General features: G+C 43.2%; 1 protein-coding gene across 8 annotated transcripts in view; it reads left to right on the top strand.

Annotated features, from left to right (window-relative positions):
* The window catches only part of NRDE2 (NRDE-2, necessary for RNA interference, domain containing), a 71,215-nt gene that overhangs the window by 24,786 nt on the left and 20,736 nt on the right, over positions 1 to 25,693 (top strand). For all 8 annotated transcript variants that reach the window (XR_012159525.1, XR_012159526.1, XM_073349412.1 and 5 more), the window contains exons 4-9: positions 755 to 904; positions 8,294 to 8,750; positions 9,031 to 9,436; positions 14,709 to 14,842; positions 18,052 to 18,175; positions 23,107 to 23,279. Coding sequence is in view for 6 of the 8 variants with exons in the window: in XM_073349412.1 (XP_073205513.1) it covers positions 755 to 904; positions 8,294 to 8,750; positions 9,031 to 9,436; positions 14,709 to 14,842; positions 18,052 to 18,175; positions 23,107 to 23,279 (1,444 nt within the window). In the remaining 2 variants the exon portion in view is untranslated. The remainder of the gene's footprint in view (positions 1 to 754; positions 905 to 8,293; positions 8,751 to 9,030; positions 9,437 to 14,708; positions 14,843 to 18,051; positions 18,176 to 23,106; positions 23,280 to 25,693) is intronic.

Below are 25,693 nucleotides of genomic sequence, written 5' to 3'. Positions count from 1 at the left end.
ACACTCTTTAAGTATAAATCTGTGTTAAATTTTAGGTTTAAAACTCAAACTGATGTTAACATGGGACCTATGCGCAGAATTATTCCTGTTAGCATTTCCATCTGAAACATAAACTGTGAAACCCTCTTGAGTGCCTTGTCACAGGTGAATGTTGGAAACCTTGTCAAGGCGCTGAAGCTCCTTTTTTAATATTCACATTTGTAATACAAATGTGAAAGCAGAATTCACCATATCTTGCAGTTCTTAGAGGGGTAACTTAGCTGCATCTTTTAAAAAAAATATGACTTTTATGTAACTAATTCATAAAACCTTTACATTTTACTGAATTGCATTGGTATTGTTATAGAAAATTAGCACAGTATAGCACCGATTGTCCCCTTTTTGATTTACTTTTTCTTATAGAGGAAGTTACAGTTAATAGCAATGTTTCTTCTTGCAGGCTTTAGACTTAGTAAGAAACCCATTTATTAAATCCTGTTGAGCACTTTCCATGCTCTTGGAAGTCCATTTTCAAAATGCAGTGAATGATTTTCTCTTGAAAGTTCCCTGTATTGGTGGCTCCAGTGGTAAATTTCCACTTCAGTTTTCTCATCTCTTTCACCAGTATATGACTTATTTGTTAAATGGTACATGTATCATGGCCTTTTGAATGTGCATAATTTATTATAGGATCTAGAAATGTTTAATTTCCTGGTTTTGTAAATGCTTATGTTTAACTCACATGTTCAGAAAATGCTTCTTCCCCCTTTTTCAGTCTAGAAGACATTACATCAAATGTTGCCACCAATCGCTTTGTTTGGCTTGAGGATATTCAGGCTTTGACAGCAGAAACCTTCAGAACAGACAAGAAACCAGACCCTGCAAACTGGGAATACAAGTCACTGTATCGAGGGGACATAGCAAGGTACAATGCACTGTTTTGTTTTGATACTTAAAATGTCTCTAGACATGTTAGTGGTGAGATATTAAAAGTTTGACACTAAAAATATTTATTTATAAAACGTAAAACCATGCTCAGTAATGTCCCTAGCCTCTGTTTGCCAGAAACTGGGAATGGGCGACAGGGGATGGATCATTTGATGATTACCTGTTCTGTTCATTCCCTCTGAAGCACCTGGCATTGGCCACTATCAGAAGACTCAGTATGGCCATTCTTATGTGAAATTATCTATTCAGACTTTTGTGATTCCACACTCTTCTGTATTGAAACTCAACTTTATGGTACATGGAAATAGTTTTCACATCACAAAAGATGTCTTGGAATAATCAGAGTAAGTGATGTCATGTTTGCTCATGGATAGTCTTAACATTATGGTGTACAGTCACTCCTCAGTGTACATGTAGAACTACCATTAGAAGATGGCAGTGGAGTCTAGCAGTGCATGCAGGGGACTGGAAGTCAGGAATCCTGGGTTCTGTTCTAGCTTCTGTCTCTGACCTGTTGTGATTTTGGTTAAGTCTTAACATTTCTGTGTCTGTTTTCTCATCTGTAAAATGGGACTAATACTCAGGGCATGTACACTACAAACTTTTGCCAATGCAAGTTACATCATCATAAAGGCATTGCGGTTAGTATATTGTTTATGCACATGCACATGCAATGATGCTGGCTTTGGTGGGACCCAACTGAGAGTACCAATTCAGGACAAGCTGCTTAAAACAGGGCAGTTACAGCCTAAGGCTGGGGTTCCTTTACACACCAAGGCAAACCAAACCAGCCAAACAACAGAAGACTTCGGTTTTACCCCACTTGCTGACCAGAAGTCACACAAGCAATTCCCTTAGACACTCCAGTTTCCCAGTATCACCACCAGTGCCACTCATTATGGGGGTGAATGGTTATGAAAACCAATGCCCCAGTAAAAGAAAAAAGGTTCATCCGATCCCAAAAGACCAAGCCCCAGACCAGATCAATATATAAATCAGCTCTTACCCACAAATCACACTATTGCCAATCCTTTAGAATTTAAAATCTAAAGGTTTTATTCATAAAAGGAAAAAGATGAGAGCTAGAATTGGTTAAATGGAATCAATTACATACAGTAATGGCAAAGTTCTTGGTTCAGGCTTGTAGCAGTGATGGAATATACTGCAAGTTCAAATCAAGTCTCTGGAGTACATCCACAGCTGGGCTGGGTCATTCAGTCCTTTGTTCAGAGCTTCAGTTTGTAGCAAAGTCCCTCCAGAGGCAAGAAGCAGGACTGAAGACAAAATGGAGGAGATGCAGCAGCCTTTTATAGGCTTTCTCTTGTGGGTGGAAACCCCTTGGTTCTCCTGTCCAAGATCACAGCAAGGTGGAGTTTGGAGTCACATGGGCAAGTCACATGTTCATGCATGACTCAGTTCTTTATAGGCCGACCCCATTGTTTACATGTTAGTTTGAGCGTTCCCAGGAAAGCTCAGATGTGGATTGGCGTCTCCCAAAGTTCATTGTCGCTAAGTGTTTCTTGATTGGGCACTTGCTGGAAATAGTCCCTTCTCAAGAAGCTGACCAAATGTTTCAATGAGGCCACTTAGAATCAAAACACATTAAGATACAAGTACATAGCCAATATTCATAACTTCAATTACAAAAATGATACACACATACAGCTAGCATAATCATAATTAGCAAATCATAACCTATCCATAGACACCTTACATGACAACCCTTATACAATTTTTGCTGCAAATATATAACAGTGGTTGCAACAATGATCTATATGGTTACAGTTTATGTCAATAACGTCACAGCATACTTGGCTCTATGTGTTGGTGGTGCATGTACTCACCAGGAGTGGTTGTTTCGATGTAGTGTGTGGTGCACCACGGGTAGGTATCCCAGTGTGCAACTTGCCACCGTCCAGTGCACTGTCTTTTGGGAAGTTTTGGAAATGCATGGTGGGGCAGAAATGAGTAGTGCAAGGGAGACTGGGACTGCTGGGTCAAGTTCCCATTATGTAGTTTTCTCCACGCCATAATGCCATCTCCATCCCATAATATTCACTGCTATTTTGAAAATCCCATGAACCTGCACGGGACTTGTCACTATCTGCCATCTGTGACAGAAGCATGGAGCCTGCACAGCTCTCTGCACTATTGTCATGAGTGTTGCAACCACAGGATTCGTGATCCTCTGGTATTTGCAGAGCCACAAGAAGGTGTATGGGGAACATGACGATTTCCTGGAGGGCAGATTGCAAGAATCAGTTCCAAATTATTGGTGGTGGTCATGGAGCAGCTGCAAATAGTGGCACGCTGCTTCTGGGCCTGAGAAATGGAGCACTGAGTGGAGGGAATACATCATAATGTAGGCTTGGGATGATGAGCAGTGGCTACAGAACTTTTGGATACGCAAGGCCACATTCTTGAATCTCTGTGCCAAGCTCACCCCAGCCCTCAGTGCAGGGACACTAAAATGAGAACTGTACTGACAGTGGAGAAGTGAGTGACAGTCATATTGTGGAAACTTGCAGCGCTGGATTGCTATAGGCAAGGGGGAAATAATTTTAATGTAGCCTCATGCTCTACAAGGCAGCACGAATGGAGGGAGGAGATACAATAGACGCATGGCAATGGCTGCAAACATTCCCTGCAGAAACTGAACATAATGAACTCATGCTATCCCACTGGAGTGCACCACTGCCTCCACTTTCCAAAGTGCTAGGGGGTGCGTGTGTGTGTGCGCGCGCGTGTGTGTGTGTGTGTGAGAGAGAGAGAGACGCGCTTTGCCTCTTTAAGTACGCTGACCCCACTCTTAAGTACACAGCCTTTTTAAGTAGATCAGCAAGTTGAGACAGCAGCTGCTGCCACCAAGCTCCCTCCATCCTGAGCCCTGTCCTGTTCCCACCATGCTCTGTGGAGATGGGGTACAGGAGCAGGGGGAAGGAGAACACCCTGACATCACCACCCCTCTTCCCCCCTCCCTCCAGCAAACAGGAGGCTCCTGGGAGCAGCTCCAAGGCAGAGGGCAGGAGCAGCACATGGCAGTGGTTGGAGGGACACCTGAACTACCTGGCAATTGATAGCCTGCTGGGCGGCTGCTGCGCAGGGAACTTACAGGAGCTGATGGGGGGATGCCAGCTCACCCTGGTTCCAAGCCCCAACCAACTCGCTCCAACGGGTTGCTCTTCCTGCAAGCAGTGGACAAAGCAGGCGGCTGCCAAACAACGTTATAAGGGAGCATTGCACAACTTTAAATGAGCATGTTCTCTAACAGAACAGCGACCTAATGAAACATTAACTGGGCGATGTTAAGTGAGGAGTTACTGTACACTACCACTGCTTTCACTGACATCAGGCATTATGCAGCATCTGTTGGGAACTAAAAGATAAATTATTTTCCAAACAAGACTTCTATTGACTAACAAAAAGCACCTCAGAATTTTATTATTTTTTTTTACAAGTTAACAGTAAATACATTAAAACCTTAATTTTAGGATACAGCACAAAGAAGAGGAAGTAACATTCATGTCCATTTAGCTATATGTACACTTACATTCACTGCAGAGGATGTGAGGGAGATTCCCACACCTCAGCCATTTTTTTTTAGGTGACAAATCTGAGGAACTGTTCCGGATTGAGGTGTCAATAGAGGAGGTTTTGAAACTAATTGATAAATTAAATAGTAGTAAGGCACCAGGACCGGGTGGTATTCACCCAAGAGTTCAAAAGGAATTCAAATACGAAATTGCAGAACTACTAAGTGGTATGTAACTGGTCACTTAAATCTAATTCTTTTCCAGATGACTGAAGAATAGCTAATATGATGCAAATTTAAAAAAAAGAAAGAAAAAAAGGTGCAAGTGATTCTGGCATTTTCAGGCCAGGAAGCCTAACTTAAGTACCAGGCAAATTGGTTGAAACTGTACAAAAGAACAGACTTACCAGACACACAAATGAATATATGTTGGGGATGAGTCAACATGGCTTTTGTAAAGGGAAATCATTGCTCACTAATCTATTAGTATTCTTTAAGGGAAGTCAACAAACATGTGGACAACAATGATCCAGTGGATATAGTGTACTTGGACTTTCAGAAAGCCTTTGACAAGGCCCCTCACCAAAGGCTCTCAAGCAAAGTAAGCAGCTCTGGGATAAGAGGGAAGGCCCTCTCATGGATCAGTAACTGGTAAGAGACAGGAAACAAAGGGTAGGAATAAATGGTTAGTTTTCAGAATGGAGAGTGGTAAATAGTGGGGTCCCCTAGGGATCCATACTGGGATCTGTGCTGTTCAGCATATTCATAAATCATCTGGAAATAGGGGTAAACAGTAAGGTAGAAAAATTTGCAGATGATACAGAATTACTCAAAATAGTTAAGTCCAAAGCAGACTCTGAAGAGTTAGAAGGGATCTCACAAAACTGGTGACCGGGCAACAAAATGGCAGGTGAAATTGTGTTGATAAATCAGAAGCAATGCACATGCAGTTATACATATAAAATGATGAGTTCTAAATTAAATGTTACTATGCAAGAAGATGACCTTGGAGTCATTGTGGATAGTTCTCTGAAAACATCTGCTTAATGTGCAGCATCGGTCAAAAAACCTAAGAGCATTAAAAATCATTAGGAAAGGGACATAATAAGACAGAAAATATCAAAATGCCACTATATAAATCTCTGGTATGCCCATCTTGAATACCGTGTACAGTTGTGGTCACCCCATCTCGAAGATATATTAGAATTGGAAATGGTACAGAGAAGGGCAACAAAAATGATTAGGGTTATGGAATAACTTCCATATGAGGAGAGATTAAAAAGACTGGAATTGTTCATCTTGGGAAAGAGATAACTAAGGGGAGATGTGATAGCGGTCTATAAAATCATGAATGGTGTGGAGAAAGTAAATAAGGAAGTGTTATTTACCCCTTAACATAATACAAGAACCGGGGGCCACCCAATGAAATTAATAGGCAGCAGATTTAAAACAAACAAAAGGAAGTACTGCTTCACACAAGATGCAGTCAGCCTGTGGAACTTAGTGCCATAGGCTGTTGTAAAGTCCAAAAGTATTACTGGGTTCAAAAAAGAATTAGATAAGTTTATGGAGAATAGGTCTGTCAGTGGCTGTTGGCCAGGATGGTCAGGGATGCAACTCCATGCTCTGGGTGTCCCTAAGCCTCTGATTGCTAGATGTTGGGACTGGATGATGGGATGGATCACTTGATTGCCTTGTTCTGTTTGTTCTCTTTGAAGCATCAAGGCATTGGTCACAGTTGGAGGATACTGGGCAAGGTGGAGCATTGGTTTGACCCAGTATGGATGTTCTTATGACCTGTGAGAGCCATGGCTGATATATGTGAAGCTGTGGTTGTCTTTACTGTACCCTTGTCTGGCGTGGTAGGGGTAGGGATGCGGTCCCTGATGCCACGTAGAATGCTGGGGGAAGGGGGTGTAGAGAAGCACTATGCTGCAGGACTGCAAAGGGAGGCGAGTCTGTGATTGTTGAACCTGTAGGTCCACAAGAATCTGCAGCATCTGTGTCCGCTTTTGGAAAAGCGCCATTATACCCTGGTGCATCTCCTTCTTTTCCCGCTAGGCCCCCTGGGCCTTTTTCCTATCCGCTCTTTCCACCTCCACATAGCCTGCAATATTCATCCTCCAGGCCATCTGTTCGTAGACTGATGCAGCACTGGCTTGCAGGATCTCTCAGAACATGTCCATCCTGAGTCCTTTTTTTCTCCTCTTTATCTGGCTCCGGTGTTCCGTGTGGGTGGAAACCCCTCAAAGCTGCTTCGGCGCAGCTACAGATAGAACACAGAGGTGCCATAGTCAGGATAGTCACAATGGAAATCAGAAGTTAAGATTCAGAACTCACTTCCCTTGCTTCCCTAAAGTTTTAAACAAGACTTGTTTATTGACGCTTCTGCTTTGCAGTGATTGTGCATAGCGCCACTCACAGCACCAACCATGGTGAGTATGGCCTGCTGTGGTGAGGGAAATGAGGAGGGAATTGCTTAATTGCATGAATCTCTGTGGGAGTATAGGGCAATGGCGTTGAATACTGACACTATTTTCCACAGGCAGTGGTGATTTTAGCTGGTATCTCACTCCTGAAGGTAATAAAGGCACAGAGTACATAGCTGTGCTGGTGTCCCAAAGCTGTTCAGGCCCATATGCTGCTAGCCTGCAATGGTGCCTGTCAAAGTTATCGCTGACTGGCATGGGAAAGTGTCCTACTGAGGAGGAAGAAATGAGGCTGCCATCCATAGAAACCTTCAGGAGAGGATTGCAGTGTACCTCCATGAAAATTTCATTGAGATCACGCAGGAGGATTCAAGGGACATCCCTGTGTACATAAACTGCTCCGCATGGCCCCCTGCCCAACTCTAGAGGGAGAATGAAAAGCTGATAACATTTCTACCTTGTACATTCTTCTGGTACAAATAAATTAATGAAAAGTCAATAGCTGTGTCCTGAAAAGTTGGGGGTGCCTTTACTATAGTGACAAATTTACACAGTTACCCAGGGTTCCTTCTCCTGCATCAGGCTTGCCCATGCTTGACCGCTGGGACTGACTGGACTGCGGTGGAGTCTCAAACAGGTCCTGGTTTACAGCAGAGCAGCCTCCCTCCACCCCCGGACTTGTATTCCCCATCCTCCTCTTCCTCCTCCATCACCTCCTTGTCCTCTATGTTCACAGAAGGGGCCTGTGACACAGACTGCTTTGCAGTATGCATGTGTGGAGGTGGTCGTGGGGTCTCTGCCAAGTATGGCATGCAGCTCTTTGTAAAAGGAGCAGGTCTGTGTCTTGGCACAGTATTGATTGTTGGCCTCCCTGGCCTTCTGGTATGCCTGCCACAGTTCCTTTGCTTTCACATGGCACTGCTGCTGATCGCCATCACACCCCTTCTTCTATGAACAGATTGCACAGGGGATGTAGATGTCCATGTTTCTATGGCTGGCCCATAGTTGTGTGTGCATAGCCTCTTCTCTACACAGGCCGGGAGATCCATTATCTCCTGTCTACTCCTGGCCAGAGCGCATCAGGATCGTGAGGTGTGCTCACCAAAATGCACAATCAGGAAAAGGCATTTCAAAAATTCACAAGGTTTTAATTGGGGGTATGTGACATTAACCAGGGTACAAGCTGGACTGAAGAACAACTGCGTCCCTTGAATTGTCCAGTCTAGGGGCGCCTTTTACACTGTTTTGCTCTGAGAGCTACCACTCCTTTACAAATACCTAATTTAATTAGGAAATACTGAAAAGCGAACTTCTGTCTTCTGAAAGATAAAAATACATATTTGACTAATGTGTATTTTAATAGTCACATTTTTAAAAAATGCATTGTTGTATTTTTTTCTTTAAGATACAAGCGGAAAGGTGACTCATGCCTTGGTATTGACCTAAAGAAACAATGTATAACTTGGGAAAGTTCCATGGTAGAAAAGAAACAATCCCCCAAGCGACCTGAACGCTACTTCACGAAGAATAGTGTGAAATTATTGACCACAGATGGAATTCCAGTTTACAGTAAAAGCCAAACTTCATTTGGTTCAAGCACTTTCATACCAGTTTCACAACTGGACAGTGATGCTCCTACTACAACAACCTGTGTGAATCCTCTTGGGATTTATGATCCGTTGACCACACTCTGGTTGCAAGGAAAAGGTCCCCCAGAGCATGAGACTTTAAAGCAGCAGGCATCCCAAGAGACCAGTGGGAATGTTAACTCTATTCTAATGGCAAAAGTGGAAGAATATAATAGGATGGTCAGAGAAAATCCAAGAGATGTTCACACTTGGATGGAATTTGTTTCTTTTCAGGTACACAGTCTTGTATTTCTCATTGCAGTACTTTGTGATATATTTATTTTATTTGTATCTGAGTAATAATTTTCTGCTTAACATCTTGTTTCTGAGTTAAATTATATATGTGTGTATACTATTATAGTACATGAAATATTCTTGTGTGATTTAACAACTTGCACTAATAGAGAGAGATGCAGTCATTCATTGTCACTTATGTCAACCTTCTCCTTAGTGCTCCTTCAAAGCCTGAGACCCTTCTGTATTTATAACTGAGTTGATTTCCTTTTCTTTTAAGGATGAAATACTGAGAGGACCTAGCCCTTATGCCATCAAAGAGGGAGAGCAGGAAATAAGGAGAAAATCATTCAAGCTAATCCTAGAAAAGAAACTGGCCATTTTAGAGAGAGCTATTGAAAGCAACCCAAATGATGTTGATCTGAAACTTGCCAAGCTGAAGCTTTGTACAGAATTCTGGGAACCATCAACTTTGATCAAAGAATGGCAGAAGCTGGTTTTTCTGCATCCCAATAATCCACTGCTGTGGCAGAAATATCTCTTATTTTGTCAAAGTCAGTTCAGCACCTTTTCAGTTTCAAAAGTCCATAGTTTATATGGAAAATGTTTGAGCACTTTGGCAGCTGTACAGGATGGCAGCATGGTATCACATCCTATACTGCCTGGCACAGAGGAAGCTATGTTAGGTAAGAAGGTTATCTTTTTATATCTCATTTTATGGCTATTAAGATTTTCACAAAGGCTGAATATATTTTAGGAAGAGATTCTCTCTGTATTGTGCTAATTTTTTGCTTTGCAAAGAGCCTGCTGAAAATATCTGGCATCTTGCCTCTTTAGGTGATAGTAAAAGTAAATATTCAAGCCCAATATGGATACAGCAGATGCTTCCCTTCCCCAAGAGAGCTTGTGATATCACATCCAGTAATGCTCTGAAGAGTTTAAAGTACAAATTTCAAGGGAAGGGAATCTAGCCAACAACAAATAGGTGTGTTGCTTACCTTCACAAAACAAATTCCTTTGGTTTGCGCAGCAAATAGCAGTTATATCATTTGTTAAAGATGAAACTTTTGAAGTACTCTTAATTAGGGCTGTCAATTAATCACAGTTGACTCACACGATTAACTAAAAAAAATTAATTGTGATTAATCGCACCGTTAAACAATAGAATAGCAATTGAAATTTATTAAATATTTTTGGATGTTTTTCTACATTTTCAAATATATCTATTTCAGTTACATCAAGTACTCACTTTATATTTTTTATTACAAATATTTGCACTGTAAATGATAAAATAGTATTTTTCAATTCACGCCTTATACGAGTACTGTCGTGCAATCTCTTTATCATGAAAGTGTAACTTACCAATTTTTTTTGTTACATAACTCCACTCAAAAACAAAACAATGTAAAACTTTAGAGCCTACAAGTCCACTCAGTCCTACTTCTTGTTCAGCCAATCGCTAAGAGAAACAAGTTTGTTTACATTTACGGGAGGTAATGCTGCCCACTTCTTATTTACAGTGTTACCTGAAAGTGAGAATAGGCATTCGCATGACACTGTTATAGCTGGCGTAGCAAGATATTTACTTGCCAGATGCGCTAAAGATTCATATGCCTCTTCATGCTTCGGCCATCGTTCCAGAGGACATGTTTCCATGCTGATGATGCTTGTTAAAAAAATAATGCGTTAATTAAATTCGTGACTGAATCCTTGGGAGAGAATTGCATGTCTCCTGCTCTGTTTTACCCTCTTTCTGCCATATATTTCATATTATGGCAGTCTCGGATGATGACCAAGGACATGCCGTTCATTTTACGATCACTTTCACTGCAAATTTGACAATATGCAAAGATACCAATGTGAAATTTCTTAAGATAGCTACAGCACTCGACCCAAGATTTAAGAATCTGAAGTGCCTTCCAGAATTGGAGAGGGATGAGGTGTGGAGCATGCTTTCAGAAGTCTTAAAAGAGCAACACTCCGATGTGCCAACTACAGAACCCTAACCACCAAAAAAGAAAATCAACGATCTGCAGGTGGCATCAGATTCAGATTATGAAAATGAACATGCATTGGTCTGCACTGCTTTGGATCGTTATCGAGCAGAACCTGTTATCAGCATGGACGCATGTCGTCTGGAATGGTGGTTGAAGCATCAAAGGACATAATCTTTAGCGCATTTAGCATGTAAATATCTTGCAGCGCCGGCTACAACAGTGCCATGTGAATGCCTGTTCTCACTTTTAGGTGACATTGTGAACAAGAAGCAGGCAGCATTATCTTCTGCAAATGTAAACAAACCTGTTTGTCTGAGCGAGGCTGAATAAGAAGTAGGGCTGATTGGAATTTGTAGGCTCTAAAGTTTGACATTGTAGAAAATGTAGATAACATCCAAAAATATTTAAATAAATAGTATTCTATTATTGTTTAACAGCGCAATTAATCACAAATAATTGTTGTAATTGGTTGACAGCCCTACTTTTAATTATTGGGGAAAGGATAATGGAAAGTCTCTATATTTTTTTTGTCCTGAGAATCCCTTCTAGAGAATTTGAAGTTTAAACACTGACAATATATGAATAAAATAATTTATACTGTGAGGAAGGATGGTCAGTGGCTGAGGCACTGAACTGGTGGCAGGAGAGTTGGGTTCAGTTCCCAGCTCTGACACAGGCTTCCTTTGTGGCTGTATCCCAAGTCATGTAATCTCTCATTCTTTCATCTTCCCCATCTGTAAAATTGAGGTTGTAATACTTCCCTACCTAACAGGTTTATTGTGGTGACAAATTCATAAACACTTGAGAAACAGCATGTAGATAAAATATGGATCTTTTGTCTCACAGTCAACACCATTTTTCTTTTAGATTCATGGACTTTTAAGGCCAAAAGGGAACATTTATGATCCTCTTGTCTGACCTATATTACAGGCCACAGATTCTCACCTAATAATTTCTGTATCGAGCCCCTAACTTCTGTTTGAGCTATAGTATAGCTTCTAGAAAGATATGCAGTCTTGATTTAAAGTCTTAAAGTGCTGTTTAGTGTCTACCAGTTGGTTTAGAGTGCTTCTATATTGCTTGTTCATTTAAACAGGCTTGGACAAAGCACTGGGAAATATACTATAGGAACAAATCTTGCATTGGCAGATAGATGTTGGACCACATGATAATAGCTTCTTACATCTCCAATTTCTGACAATTTAATCACATCCTACAGCAGGGGTGGGCAAACTTTTTGGCCCGAGGGCCACGTCGGGGTGCAAAACTGTATGGAGGGCTGGGTAGGGAAGGCTGTGCTCCCAAAACAGCCTGGCCCCCTCCCACTTTCCGCCCCCTGACTGCCCCCCTCAGAACCTCTGACCCATCCAACCCCCCCTCCGCTCCTTGTCCCCTGACTACCCCCTCCCGCTGTCCCCTGCCCCTAACCACCCCCCAAGAACCCCACCCCATCCAACCCCCCCTGCTCCCTGTCCCCTGACTGCCCCGACCTCTATCCACACCCCCTCCCCCTGACAGGCCCCCCAGGTCTCCCACACCTATCCAAACTCCCCTGCTCCCTATCCCCCCACACCTATCTCCACCCCCTGACAGGCCCCCTGGGACCCCACCCCCATCCAACTCCCCTGTCCCTGGACTGCCCCCCCCCATCCACATCCCTGCCCCCTGACAGGACTCCCATGCCTATCCAACCGCCCCTTGCTCTCTGTCCCCTGACTGCCCCCCAGGACCTCCTACCCAACTTTTTTTCTTTTTTTTTTTTTTTTTGGCTGCTGCCTTGCGTGCATGTGTGTGCGCCACCACCGCCGCCCCCTTACCATGCCGCTCAGAGCGGCAGGACCTCACAGCCCCACTGCCTGGACAGACCAAGCTGTGGTGCCCGTGCAGCAATGTGGGGGAGGGGGGATAGCCTCCCTGGCCAGCAGCTCAAGGGCCAGGCAGGACGGTCCCATAGGCCGTAGTTTGCTCACCTCCATCCTACAGCCATCATAGTAAGGGATGTTTCACTGGGTATGTGTATCCTTATTGGTCCTTATTTCTTAATCTGTAAATTCTTCTTCTTACCAAACACCTTTAAACTATTTTCAATGTTTGCCACTTCCTTTGAGGGGGAAAGTTTGCAAATACCTTGTGTTAAATGGACAATGATCAAATTTTTTTTTCAAATTTTTTTGAAAAACTTTTTGTTTGTTTATTGATATCTTTCTGGTTGAAATGAAAATAGACTCAATTTCACCTTTTGTTTCTGGTCATTTTTCACTTTCTGGTTCTCATGCACTAGCATGATGCTGTTATAGTTGGGTTGCAAACACTTCAGGAGAATGGTTTTGATGTCAGAATTAAAATAATACTAATGGAAATATTTCTGTGAGTTTCAGGTTTTGCGAATGCTTCTTTTAACCAAACCTAAATCTTGGGTTAAATTTGACCTGACAATGTCCCTTTACTTATTAGGAAAATTACCAAATTGTCAGTCATGATAAATGCACCAAGGTTTTTACAGGTGGCATAATCCTGTTATGAAGATAGTGGGTACTACATATGTAGGCATCCTGTTTTCAGCCTTTGACAAGTATGGATAAATGAACGGATTAAAAAACCTGGTGAATTATGCCATCTAGTGTTTAATCAGACACATTGCTAGCTGCATGAAAATAAACAAAGACAACGAGGAGTCTGGTGGAACGTTAAAGACTAAGATTTATTTGGGCATAAGCTTTCTTGGGTAAAAAAAAACCACTTCAGATGCATGGAGTGAAAATTACAGATACAGGCATAAATATATACTGGCACATGAAAAGAAGGGCGTTACCTTACAAGTGGAGAACCAATGCTGAAGGCCCATTTAGTCAGGGTGGATGTGGCCCGCTCCCAATAATTGATGAGGAGGTGTCAGTGCCCCTCTGCCATGTACATTGGCCAAACTGGACAGTCTCTATGTAAAAGGATAAATGGACACAAATCAGACATCAGGCATGGTAACATACAAAAGCCAGTAGGAGAACACTTCAATCTCCCTGGACATTCAACAACAGATCTAAAAGTAGCCATTCTTCAACAACAAAACTTCAAAAACAGACTTCAAAGAGAAACTGCAGAGCTACAATTCATTTGCAAATTTAACACAATCAATTTGGGCTTGAATAGGGACTAGGAGTGGCTTGCTCACTACAAAAGCAATTTTCCCTCTCTTGGTATCGACACCTCTTCATCAGTTATTGGGAGTGGACCACATCCACTTGGACTAAATAGGCGAGGACTCCCTGCAGCTCTATCTTCCTGCAGCAGCACCAGGGATGGAGGGGGAGAGGTGCCTCTCCCTGTGCGGCAGCTCCGGGGCTAGGGCCGTAGGATAGGTGCCCTTCTCCCAGCCCCTGCAGGTCCGGCTGGGGCTAGGTTCAGGGAGGGGCGTCTCGGCTGCGACAGGTCTGGGCTGGGGTTGGGTTTGGAGAGGGGTGCCCCGTGATAGGGCCGGGCCGCCTTGGCCAGGTTCAGATCTGGGATGCCCTGGCCGCAGCTGGGGACAGGTCTGGCTGGGCTGCGCTGCCCTGACCACGGCTGGGGCTGGGCTGCGCGTGGTAGGGGCACCCCGGCTGTGGCAGATCCAGGCTGCTGCATAGTTGAGATTGGGGGGCTGCTGTGGCAAGTTAGGGGCAGGGCTGGGGTGCCCCTCCTCTGGCTGTAGCAGATCCCCTGGCAGGTTCCCTGAGCGCTTGGGCAGCGTTATATAGGCTGCTGCACGGCCACGCAGCTTACAGGGAACTTAGGCCTTGACATAAATCTTGGACATGCCAGTAACACTTAATAATTTTTTGGAAGGTCGTTTTGTTCCAACATAATGAGTCTCCACAGCACTGGGTAGTGGAGGAGATGTATCTCTTTATATTTGTGTTGCAATCCAATATTTCGGAACTAACTCTTCCTTTAAAGTATTATGATTTTTGTTCCCTTTGCTTTCCAGGTGTCTTTCTTCAGCAGTGCCATTTTCTTAGACAGGCGGGCCATTCTGAGAAAGCTGTGTCTTTGTTCCAAGCCCTGGTTGATTTCACCTTCTTTAAACCTGACAGCGTAAAAGATCTGCCAACAAGAGGACAGGTAGCAATTTCTATTTAGAACTGTTTTTCACTCTCTCATTGCATGATCTGTTTACGTTGGAGCTTCAGCACTGACAGAAAAATATTTGCTGATTTAAAGATGTTAATCAAAATTAAAAATTGATTCACTATTTAGCACTTCTTCAGGGTGGTCCCTGCATTCTCCCCTGATTGGGAAAGGCAGCCGTAGTGCTGAGAGCTTCTGGAACCTTCTGAAACACATACCCAACAGGGAATGTGCACTCTTATAGCAATGAATATTGGTACCTCAGGTTATATAAAGGAGGTGCAGCCCACCCCCTCCCCCCTTGTCATCTCATCTCTTCCTTCTGCCCAATTGCAAGTGGAAGAATTCAGCTGGTTGCCCAATGTCTGGTTTGCCCAACTTATAGTGAACACTTTCCTTATCCCTTTTCTATCTTTGATGTAATTAGGATTGTGTAAATAGTATTATGTAATTTTGTTATTATAGGGAAAGCGGGTAGTGACCCTATTATTTAGATTATGTAACAATTTCCATTCTAAAAGATTCTTGCAAGCTTTTCTTTGAGATGCTCTGACATTTCCATTGTTTGCAGCAGGTCTTTGACATTCAGGAGGAGGAGTGCCCTCAGGCCATAGAATCCACACCTTTGAGTAATTGAGTTATATAGGCCTAACTCCCACTGGAGACAGTGCTATGTCCATGGGAGGGCTTCTCCCATCGACATAAATACTGCCCCTTGGGGAGGTCAAGTACCTTTGCTGATGGGAGAAGCCCTCTTGTCGGCGTAGGTAGCGTCTTCACTGAAGCACTATGGCAGTGCAGCTGCGCCACTGCAGCCTTTGAAGGCCATGTCTACACTAGCAAGCTTACAGCGGCACAGCTATACTACGGCTATTACATGGTCACATATTATTTTTTCCACAGGACTGCTGCACTCCCCTCTCGCAAGCACCCCCCATCTCAGTGCATGTGCCCGCACACTCTCTCTCTCTCTGTTTGTGGGGGGTCTTCGGTGACTCAGCCCTCCGGCCGAGTCAGTCTGTATGTGAGATAAAATCAAACCCTTTCCGGGATTTAAGTCCAATGGGGGCCTATTGTAGTGCCTTCTGTAAGGTCCCTTTATTTGCAGCCCTAGCTCCTATTGCAGCATGCTGGCTTGAAATGTCTCTCATCCCCTTCTGGACTCCTTTGAATTGTCCCTGCTCTTAAAGCAGTCCTGGCCCTGATGTGGGGCCACATACCCCAGGGCTCCCTTCCTGGAGAGTCTTCGATTCTCCAGGCCTTTCTGGCTCCAGCTTTTCAGCTGGCCCACTAAGAGAGTTCTTTTCCCCTTCTGGGATGTATCACAGTCCAGACCACTTTCCCAGTGACTGCCCTCAACTCCAGGTCCCAGCCCAGGGACCCTATAGATAGCAACCATCTGCCACATCCCTTTAAATAAACTGTGTTGCAGCTACAATTCCCTGGGCTACTTCCCCGTGGCTCCAGCACATTCTTCACCTTTACTTCAGGGCCTTGTCCTGGTTGAGTCCTAGCAGCACAGAACTCCTTTGTGTTCCCCCTGGCCTCTGCCCGCACTGCTCTGTCCAAGTCCTGTAGCTCTCTCAGCCAGCCAGCCAGCCAGCCAGGCACACTATCCACACTCCCCCAGCTCCATTAAGGAACTGATCTCACTCTGGCCCTGCAGCTCCTCTTAGACTAGCCTGCTGGACCCTGATTGGCTGCTTCCCACACAGCCACTTTAGGCTGCTTGGAGGACCTCTCTACTGCCCTTTTCTGGGGCAGGGTGTGGCAGGGCTTCAAGGCCTCGAGCAGGGGGCCTCCGGACCTAGCCCACCCTGCCACAGTAAAATGTTCTCATCTCTGCTCACTTTTTCTTGTTTAACAAATGTATTGGCAGGTTGTATCAAGAACGTGCACAAACTGTTATTACAAATTGTATATCTATTTTAAGAAGAAGCACTCTCTCACAAAGTTAGTATATGCACTGTTAGGAGCTGTATAGAAATAGATTCACTGCCACCAAAAAGAAATAATGTTTTTGGGAGGTTCACAAAAAAGAAATCACTTTTGGTTCTATTTTATGGCTTTCTGTGCCACTTAGTAAAGAAAAGAGACATCTATTGAGTTGTGAAATCATAAACTTAATTTTTTTAAATTTATAAAATGCATGCAGTTACACATCACTTTGTATATAATACAAAAATACACAATGAGGACCTAAAACAAAACAAACTAACAAGTTACATGCAACACTGTATATTCACATCCTGCTGTCAGACAAAAACTTGGGAAAGGATGGACTCTGCCTCATTTCTAAAGTTTCGTCTGTGCTGGGGATTTTTTTTTTTTTTTTTTTACACATTTCCCACCTTTGCTAACACCAGTTTAGCTCATATGGTGTTAACACCTTGGGAGCCCTGATTTAGGCAGACTGCCGCTCATGTTTTAAGCACTGTCCTCTAATCCTGCCAGCTGACATGGTTATTAAAACACCAACGGCTCATCTGCGCTTGGATTTGCATCTTTACTAATACCAGTAGAACTTTGCTGTTTTAGCAATGGTGGGAAATTTTTGTAAAATTTTTCCTAGTGTACATTAAGGTCTAACTGTCCATTATAATAGCTGGTTGAATTTCTTCTTCATCTTACCACATCCTATCTTGTAGAACATATTCAGGCTTCTCATCTGCTATATATATTTCTGCTTTAAGTGTAGCTACATGGTGTTCTGGTGTCCATAACTATTTCTGTACTTATTGATTTGGTACCACAATAAGAACTTTGAGTTGTGACTCAGAATTACATGAAATTAGATGCACTATTTCTGATCAGTTTTCAGCATCCCATTCAGCTCAGTGACCCATTTAGTATTTATTTATAGAGCGGTTATTCCCACACAAATGACTCAAGTGCTTGAATGGCCAGAGGTGGATGATGAGTAGCTACTGTCCTGCTTCCACTAATTGACATGATTTCTAGGAGCCTCATTGCCCATGTTGTATGCAGCAGCCAGCTTGCTCATCCATGTTAAAAGTATACCTACAAAACTTTTTTTTTTAAACTTGCCTATATTTCTGTGTTACTTTCTTTCTACTGTGTGCTAATTTAGTTATTCCTTTTTTTTATTAGTGATAGCTTGACAGGATGGACTGCTAAGTCATTTTTAAATGTGGCTACAACATTGAAAATGATATATAGAATGTTTCTTGCCTCAACAATAGGTAGAGTTCTTTGAACCATTTTGGGATAGTGGAGAGCCTCGGTTTGGAGAAAAAGGAGCAAAAGGCTGGAAATCATGGATGCATCAACAAGAAAAGGGAGGCTGGATTATCATCAATAAACCTGGTAAAACTGTACCCTTTCATACGTTAGTTTTTGACAAGTTTTTTCTTTGCTTTCTCCTATTTATTAACTCATAAAGGCTTCTGGTTTTATTCAGAGCCTGAGAACATTGAGAGTTTCCATAAATATCTATATGTCAGAAACAAATTAAGCCACATGGGCTGAGGGAAATATATTGTAGTTTTCTTCGTGTGCCTTTGCATGTTGCAGGCTATTCCCAGACAAAAATCTTCACCAAGATAGAGATACAGTTGAAAATATATTGCCCTTTAAAAAAAAATAATAGAGATTTATTTTAAATTAGAACAACCTAAAACTAGAAACTCCAGTTTACATTCCATTTGCAATCTTCATGCCATTCCTGCATCCTAATCCACTTTCCATGATCTACCTATAAATTGGAGACCATTGCCAGTTACTACACTCAAGTTAAGTCTGCCTTTGTGCACATATGAATTCTAACAGTTTGCTCTTCAGTCTTATACTTTATTTAAGGTTAAGATTTTGTTAGTTATTTTTAGTAAAAGTCATGGACCGGTTGCAGGCAATAAACAAAAATTCACAGGAGCTGTGACCTGTGCAAGACTCTTACTAAAAATAGTGGGGTGGGGAGAGGACTGGGGGGGGAAGAGGAAAGGGGAAGGGGAAGGAATGGCAGCTGTAGCCCTGGCTGAAGCCATGGGGGCAGAGGCATACAGAAATAGCTCCAGCCCCAGCCAAATCCGTGGAGGGCATGAGGGGCGCACACAGTCCTGGCTCTGTCCAAAGTTGCGGGTCAGCGGTGCACAGCCCCGGCTCCCGCACTGATGAAAAGCGGTGCACAGCCCCGGCCGTAGCTGCGTTGTTGGGGGCACAGCCCAGGCTCCTGTTGTAGCTGCGAGGGGCGTGTGCAGCCCTGACTCTGGCTGAAGCCACGGGTTGGGGGTGCACAGCCCCAGCTTCTGCTGCAGTTGTGAGGGGGGGAGCACAGCCCCAGCTCTAGTAAAGCTGTGGGTTAGGGGTGTACATCCCCGGCTGCAGCCAAAGTTGTGGGTTGGGGGTGCACAGCCCCAGCTCCATGCCGGCTGCTGCCAGCTGAAGCGAAGTCACGGAGGTCTGGTAAAATCACAGAATCCATGACTTCCCTAACCTCTGTGACTAAATCATATCCTTAAATATGTGTAACATAGCCTGCATCGTCAATCCCAGCCAGTATCTGATGTAGGGGTCTCCATCAGATATGAAGACAGTGGCAAGGTTTATCCTTAGAATTTGAGCATGTGGATTTGGTGCCCCATAATGTTTGATATTGAAAAATGGTTCTTTTGTGTTCGTTTTAACTATGTTGAAAATCCCACTATTTCTTGACCATTTTTAATATATTTATTTGATATGGCAGGCCTAGCCCAGAGGCCAGGAAGTCAGACATGCAATGTCCCTCCTGCCTTGAATTAGAAACCATCTCCTTGTCTTGGGCTGTGATGATTCATTGCTGCAGTAGTTACCACCTGCATTTAGTTAAGTGCTGTCGTGATTTTAAATCCCAAAGCACCCGTCTTGTGTGTTCTTTTGTTATGTTGCTCACGGAAAAATGGATTCCATGATGGTCCATCTTTCCTTGAAAATGGCCCCTCCCCAACTTTTCCAGCCCATCATTCAAGGCAGAGGGATATGAATATTCAGCTGACACCCACCTGTATCTGCATGGGTTAAAGATACTATCCTTATGAGCCCCTTTGAATATATGTGAGTGAAATTTTCTACTGGAGCAGAATGGTAGTAGCACTGATCCTGGTAGTACTTTCCGGCTTAAACTTTACGATTCTGTTGGCTTTCCCCTGCCTCACTAGGGGTTGTTGTCTGTGATGCTACTTCTGGGAGGAGGCATTGCCTCTAAAGTCAAACATCTCTCACACATCAGCATAGTAGGGCCTTGCCTCCCTCTTCAGGTGGGGCAGAGAGATTGGAGCATTTTGTCCTGGGATGACCCTACCCCCACCCCAACCCCCTTTGCTCAGCAGTGCCTGTTGGAAACCTTTCTGTTGTCCTAGGTGTGAAACAATGGTGACTTAGAAGACTAAGGAGGGAGTAAAAAGAAAAGGAGTACTTGTGGCACCTTAGAGACTAACAAATTTATTTGAGCATAAGCTTTCGTGAGCTACAGCTCACTTCATCGGATGCATACTGTGGAAAATACAGAAGACGTTTTTATACACACAAACCATGAAAAAATGGGTGATTATCATTACAAAAGGTTTTCTCTCCCCCCACCCCACTCTCCTGTTGGTAATAGCTTATGTAAAGTGATCAGTCTCCTTACAATGTGTATGATAATCAAGGTGGGCCATTTCCAGCACAAATCCAGGGTTTAACAAGAACGTCGGGGGGGGGGATGTAGGAAAAAACAAGGGGAAATAGGTTACCTTGCATAATGACTTAGCCACTCCCACTCTCTATTCAAGCCTAAGTTAATTGTATCCAATTTGCAAATGAATTCCAATTCAGCAGTCTCTCGCTGGAGTCTGGATTTGAAGTTTTTCTGTTGTAATATCGCAACTTTCATGTCTGTAATCGCGTGACCAGAGAGATTGAAGTGTTCTCCGACTGGTTTATGAATGTTATAATTCTTGACATCTGATTTGTGTCCATTTATTCTTTTACGTAGAGACTGTCCAGTTTGCCCAGTGTACATGGCAGAGGGGCATTGCTGGCACATGATGGCATATATCACATTGGTAGATGTGCAGGTGAACGAGCCTCTGATAGTGTGGCTGATGTTATTAGGCCCTTTGATGGTGTCCCCTGAATAGATATGTGGGCACGGTTGGCAACGGGCTTTGTTGCAAGGATAGGTTCCTGGGTTAGTGGTTCTGTTGTGTGGTATGTGGTTGCTGGTGAGTATTTGCTTCAGGTTGGGGGGCTGACTGTAGGCAAGGACTGTCCTGTCTCCCAGGATTTGTGAGAGTGTTGGGTCATCTTTCAGGATAGGTTGTAGATCCTTAATAATGCGTTGGAGGGGTTTTAGTTGGGGGCTGAAGGTGACGGCTAGTGGCGTTCTGTTATTTTCTTTGTTAGGCCTGTCCTGTAGTAGGTGACTTCTGGGAACGCTTCTGGCTCTATCCATCTGTTTGTTCACTTCTGCAGGTGGGTATTGTAGTTGTAAGAATGCTTGATAGAGATCTTGTAGGTGTTTGTCTCTGTCTGAGGGGTTGGAGCAAATGCGGTTGTATCGCAGAGCTTGGCTGCAGACGATGGATCGTGTGGTGTGGTCAGGGTGAAAGCTGGAGGCATGTAGGTAGGAATAGAGGTCAGTAGGTTTCCGGTATAGGGTGGTGTTTATGTGACCATTGTTTATTAGCACTGTAGTGTCCAGGAAGTGGATCTCTTGTGTGGACTGGACCAGGCTGAGGTTGATGGTGGGATGGAAATTGTTGAAATCATGGTGGAATTCCTCAAGGGCTTCTTTTCCATGGGTCCAGATGATGAAGATGTCATCAATATAGCGCAAGTAGAGTAGGGGTGTTAGGGGACGAGAGCTGAGGAAGCGTTGTTCTAAGTCAGCCATAAAGATGTTGGCATACTGTGGGGCCATGCGGGTACCCATAGCAGTGCCGCTGATTTGAAGGTATACATTGTCCCCAAATGTAAATGTCTGTAGGCTGCTTTTGCCGGGGACAGAACAGGAATGGAGTCTTAAAACTTTTAGTAAGTAATCTAGCTAGGTATGTGTTAGATTATGATTTCTTTAAATGGCTGAGAAAAGACTTGTGCTGAATAGAATGACTATTCTTGTCTGTGTGTCTTTTTTGTAACTTAAGGTTTTGCCTAGAGGGATTCTCTGTGTCTTGAATCTAATTACCCTGTAAGGTATCTACCATCCTGATTTTACAGAGGTGATTCCTTTACTTCTATTAAAAGTCTTCTCGTAAGAAAACGGAATGCTTTTTCATTGTTCTAAGATCCAAGGGTTTGGGTCTGTGGTCACCTATGCAAATTGGTGAGGATTTTTACCAAACCTTTCCCAGGAAGTGGGGTGCAAGGGTTGGGAGGATTTTTGGGGGAAAGATGTGTCCAAACTACGTTTCCCAGTAAACCCAGATAAAGTTTGGTGGTGGCAGTGGAAATCCAAGGGCAAAGGGTAAAATTAATTTGTACCTTGGGGAAGTTTTAACCTAAGCTGGTAAAAGTAAGTTTAGGAGGTTTTCATGCAGGTCCCCACATCTGTACCCTAGAGTTCAGAGTGGGGAAAGAGAGTGGGGTGGGAGGAGAGAAAACCTTTTGTAGTGATAATCACCCATTTTTTCATGGTTTGTGTGTATAAAAACATCTTCTGTATTTTCCACAGTATGCATCCGATGAAGTGAGCTGTAGCTCACGAAAGCTTATGCTCAAATAAATTGGTTAGTCTCTAAGGTGCCACAAGTACTCCTTTTCTTTTTGCAAATACAGACTAACACGGCTGTTACTCTGAAACCTGTCATTATAAAACTGTAGTCTGATTCCAACACTGGATTTTAGGTTCAGTGAATATTTTTAATCTGAGAAGAATTTAATTGCATTGGCAAGATCTAATGCATGTAAAATTAAAGTCATTGAAAATATCAGTCAGTTTAAAACAGTGATACCAATTTTAATTTGTAATGTTTAATGCCATAGTAATACTTTTCATACAGCTAGTGCTTTGCATTTTTAAAATACTTTCTGTACATTAATCCTCACAATGCACTAATGAAATAAGTAAGCGTGATACTCATTTTACATATGGGGTAACTAAGACAGAGCAAATTATGATTTTCTTTAGGCCACACATGGAGTTGGTGTCAGAACCAGAATGAGAACTCAGAATTTTTCAGTTCTCAATCTTGTATTTTACATATATGAAGTTTCAGGTTTTGGATGGGTGACTTTAAATTTTGGTGTCTGGGTTTTTTTTTTTTGTTTTCTTTATTTTGTAGATGATGATGAGGAAGATGGAGATGAAGATCAAGAAATAAAGGATAAAACTCTACCCAGATGGCAAATTTGGCTGGACATTGAATGTTCCCGTGAAACAAGGCATTGGCTGCCTTGGCGACCTGACAAAACTAAAAAGCAGACTGAAGAAGATTGTGAAGATCCGGAGAGACAGGTCATTGTGATATATAAGACAACGTGTGTGTGTGTGTGTGAGATTTCTTTACATTTAAGTTAATCTGTCAAGGACTCCATGCATAATTGTTTTAAACAAAAATAATAATGATTTTGGAAGATCTTGGACATCTCTAGGGCAGTGGTTCTGAAATTTTATTTTTTTACTTGGGTGGGACTGAAAATTCACCAGTGGTTTCTTGCTGGGAGCCATGCAAGTCCCCCCCAAAACCCACTGGTGGGCTTGAGGTAAGGTTGTTCCAGGGAGAGAGGAGGTACTGGTTGGTGAGGGTAGGCTGATGGGGCTCATGGAGATCAGCTATTATGTTGGGGGGAGGGAAGTTCCCAGGAAGAAGTGGAAGGCTAGTGGAAATAGGAAAGGGCATGGGAGTTGAGGTGATGCTTCTCCCTTTTCTCATTGTTTAGCTCCAGAACTGTGCTACTTCACAAAGCTGAAGCTGTCTTGTTGGCACCAAAGCCTATTGGACATGCTGCTTCGCCTCCCCTGGAGCTGAGCACAGTGCAGGCATCAAGAAGGGAGGAGTTGCTGTGGGTTAGAGGTGGGGGTGGAGTGTGCTGATCTTTCTCTCCTCAGACTGTCTCTGGGTCCTAGCTACTGCAAGGTTTGGCTGATTGATTTTTGTTGTTGTTGTTTTGCCCCTGCCCCCGGTTGATTGTGCCCTTCAGCTTGAAAAAAACTGCTCTAGGGATTGGAAATGGGAACCTTTGACCTGTAGGTCATTGGTTTATATCCAACCTGTGTCAGTGGTGAGAGATAGCTCTGTGGTGGCATTTCTAAAGTGTGGTAGTGTTCCCAGTCCAATCCTTTTGCAGATAAGTCCTTATTCATAAAATCACTATCACATTTGAACTGTCCCTACAGTTTTATAAGTCAAGGCTTGAAAAATTTACCAGACATCAAACCATAATCTGTATAATCAAGGTGTTGCCCTGGATTTGAGGGTTGTGCATACCCCAGAATATGATCAAGCTAATTGCAACCATATTATGTGCATTCAGCCACCGTGAATTAATGAAATAGAACACCACACAGTTAAGGGTTAATTTGTAGACAGGCTTTCAGAAGCAAGGTCAAAACTACTGTCCGTTTTGCTAATCAGAATGCGAGGAGGGGAGAGGAAAATAAACAACTGAGACTGAAAACCTTGGTGGAAGGAAGACCTTGAGTTTGGATGCCTCTGATATTAGGAAGTTTATTGAAAATTAGGAAGAGTGATGATCTAGTAGCGGTCATTATGACCTTTGTGTTTTGTAGAAGCTAGTTATAAAAAGTCTAGATAATAGAATGTACTTTGGAGCAGTCCTCTAAAGCCATCTTGAGAGATGTTTTTCCTGATACCTTTTCTCCCCGGTGGGTGAGCAACTGGCAACTGCGAACCTGCTGTTAATTACTTAATAATGTACCAGGTATTAGGTAAATATCTGGGATGTGCTAAACCTATTGCTTATGTCTGTGTGTGCTTAAATCTAATAAGCTGCTGTTTTAGATAGAGCATGCTTACTTGCATTAATCTTATCAGATGGAATTGCTGTCTTCCTATTGATTTATTCCTGACACCGCCTGGAGTGAAATAGTTAAGGTGCCCCTGCTGTGGGTCCTGAAAACCCTGGGTAACCAAGGAAGATGCAAAAGACAAGGATGGGAAGGTGGAAAAGTGCTTCTCAGCAGGATCTAGAGGCCATACTCTGCTTATGAGCTCAGTACCCTTGTCGCTTCATGTGCTTGAAAGGAAGAAGGTGCTGAGACTTCGACCCCTGCTTGAGGGCTTCCACCTTTATAGCAACCTCTCGCTAGTAGGTGTCTTACAAATTTTAAACTTCTGCTGCTGTAAGGGAAAAGAAATTTCTTCAAATTATCCTTGCTATTGGTTCTTCATGTCAGGAGATTTTTGTCAATAGTGTCTGTGATTCCATGCCTGCTCCCTACGTATCCTCTTGCTCTGGTATGAGAGTATATAGGAAGGGGCGGATGCTCTGCCACTGCAGTTCCTTCTCAACCACCTGTGGCTTGAGATGGAGCATCATTGTGTCTGGTAGCTAGCTGACCCAGCTTCCTGACTTTTTCTTTGTTTGTTTATATTACTTTTTGTTTATTTGATTATTTTCTTGTTTAATTTAGCACAGCTTTGTGCTTTTTTGGGAGGGGGGTGTCTTTGTGTCTCAGGTTTCTTTTGCCCATTCCACTCATCCCCTCTCCATCTGCGGCCTTTCTTCTTGGATTATGCCAAAGATCCTGGGCTTCAAACCTTGCCAGACCTGCCACAGGTCCTTCCCTGTCAGCAAGGGGCATTCCAGCTGCCTTGAAGAGGTGCATGTCCCCTCCATGTGTAGCATCTGAGCAGCAGCATATCCAGAAAGCTGAGGAAGGGTTGATTGAAACTGCTTCTTATAGAA

Source organism: Lepidochelys kempii, chromosome 6 (assembly GCF_965140285.1).
Source record: "Lepidochelys kempii isolate rLepKem1 chromosome 6, rLepKem1.hap1, whole genome shotgun sequence".
Lineage (NCBI taxonomy): Eukaryota > Metazoa > Chordata > Testudines > Cheloniidae > Lepidochelys > Lepidochelys kempii.
Note: the sequence above shows the minus strand (reverse complement) of the source record. Positions and strands in the feature narration are given on the sequence as shown.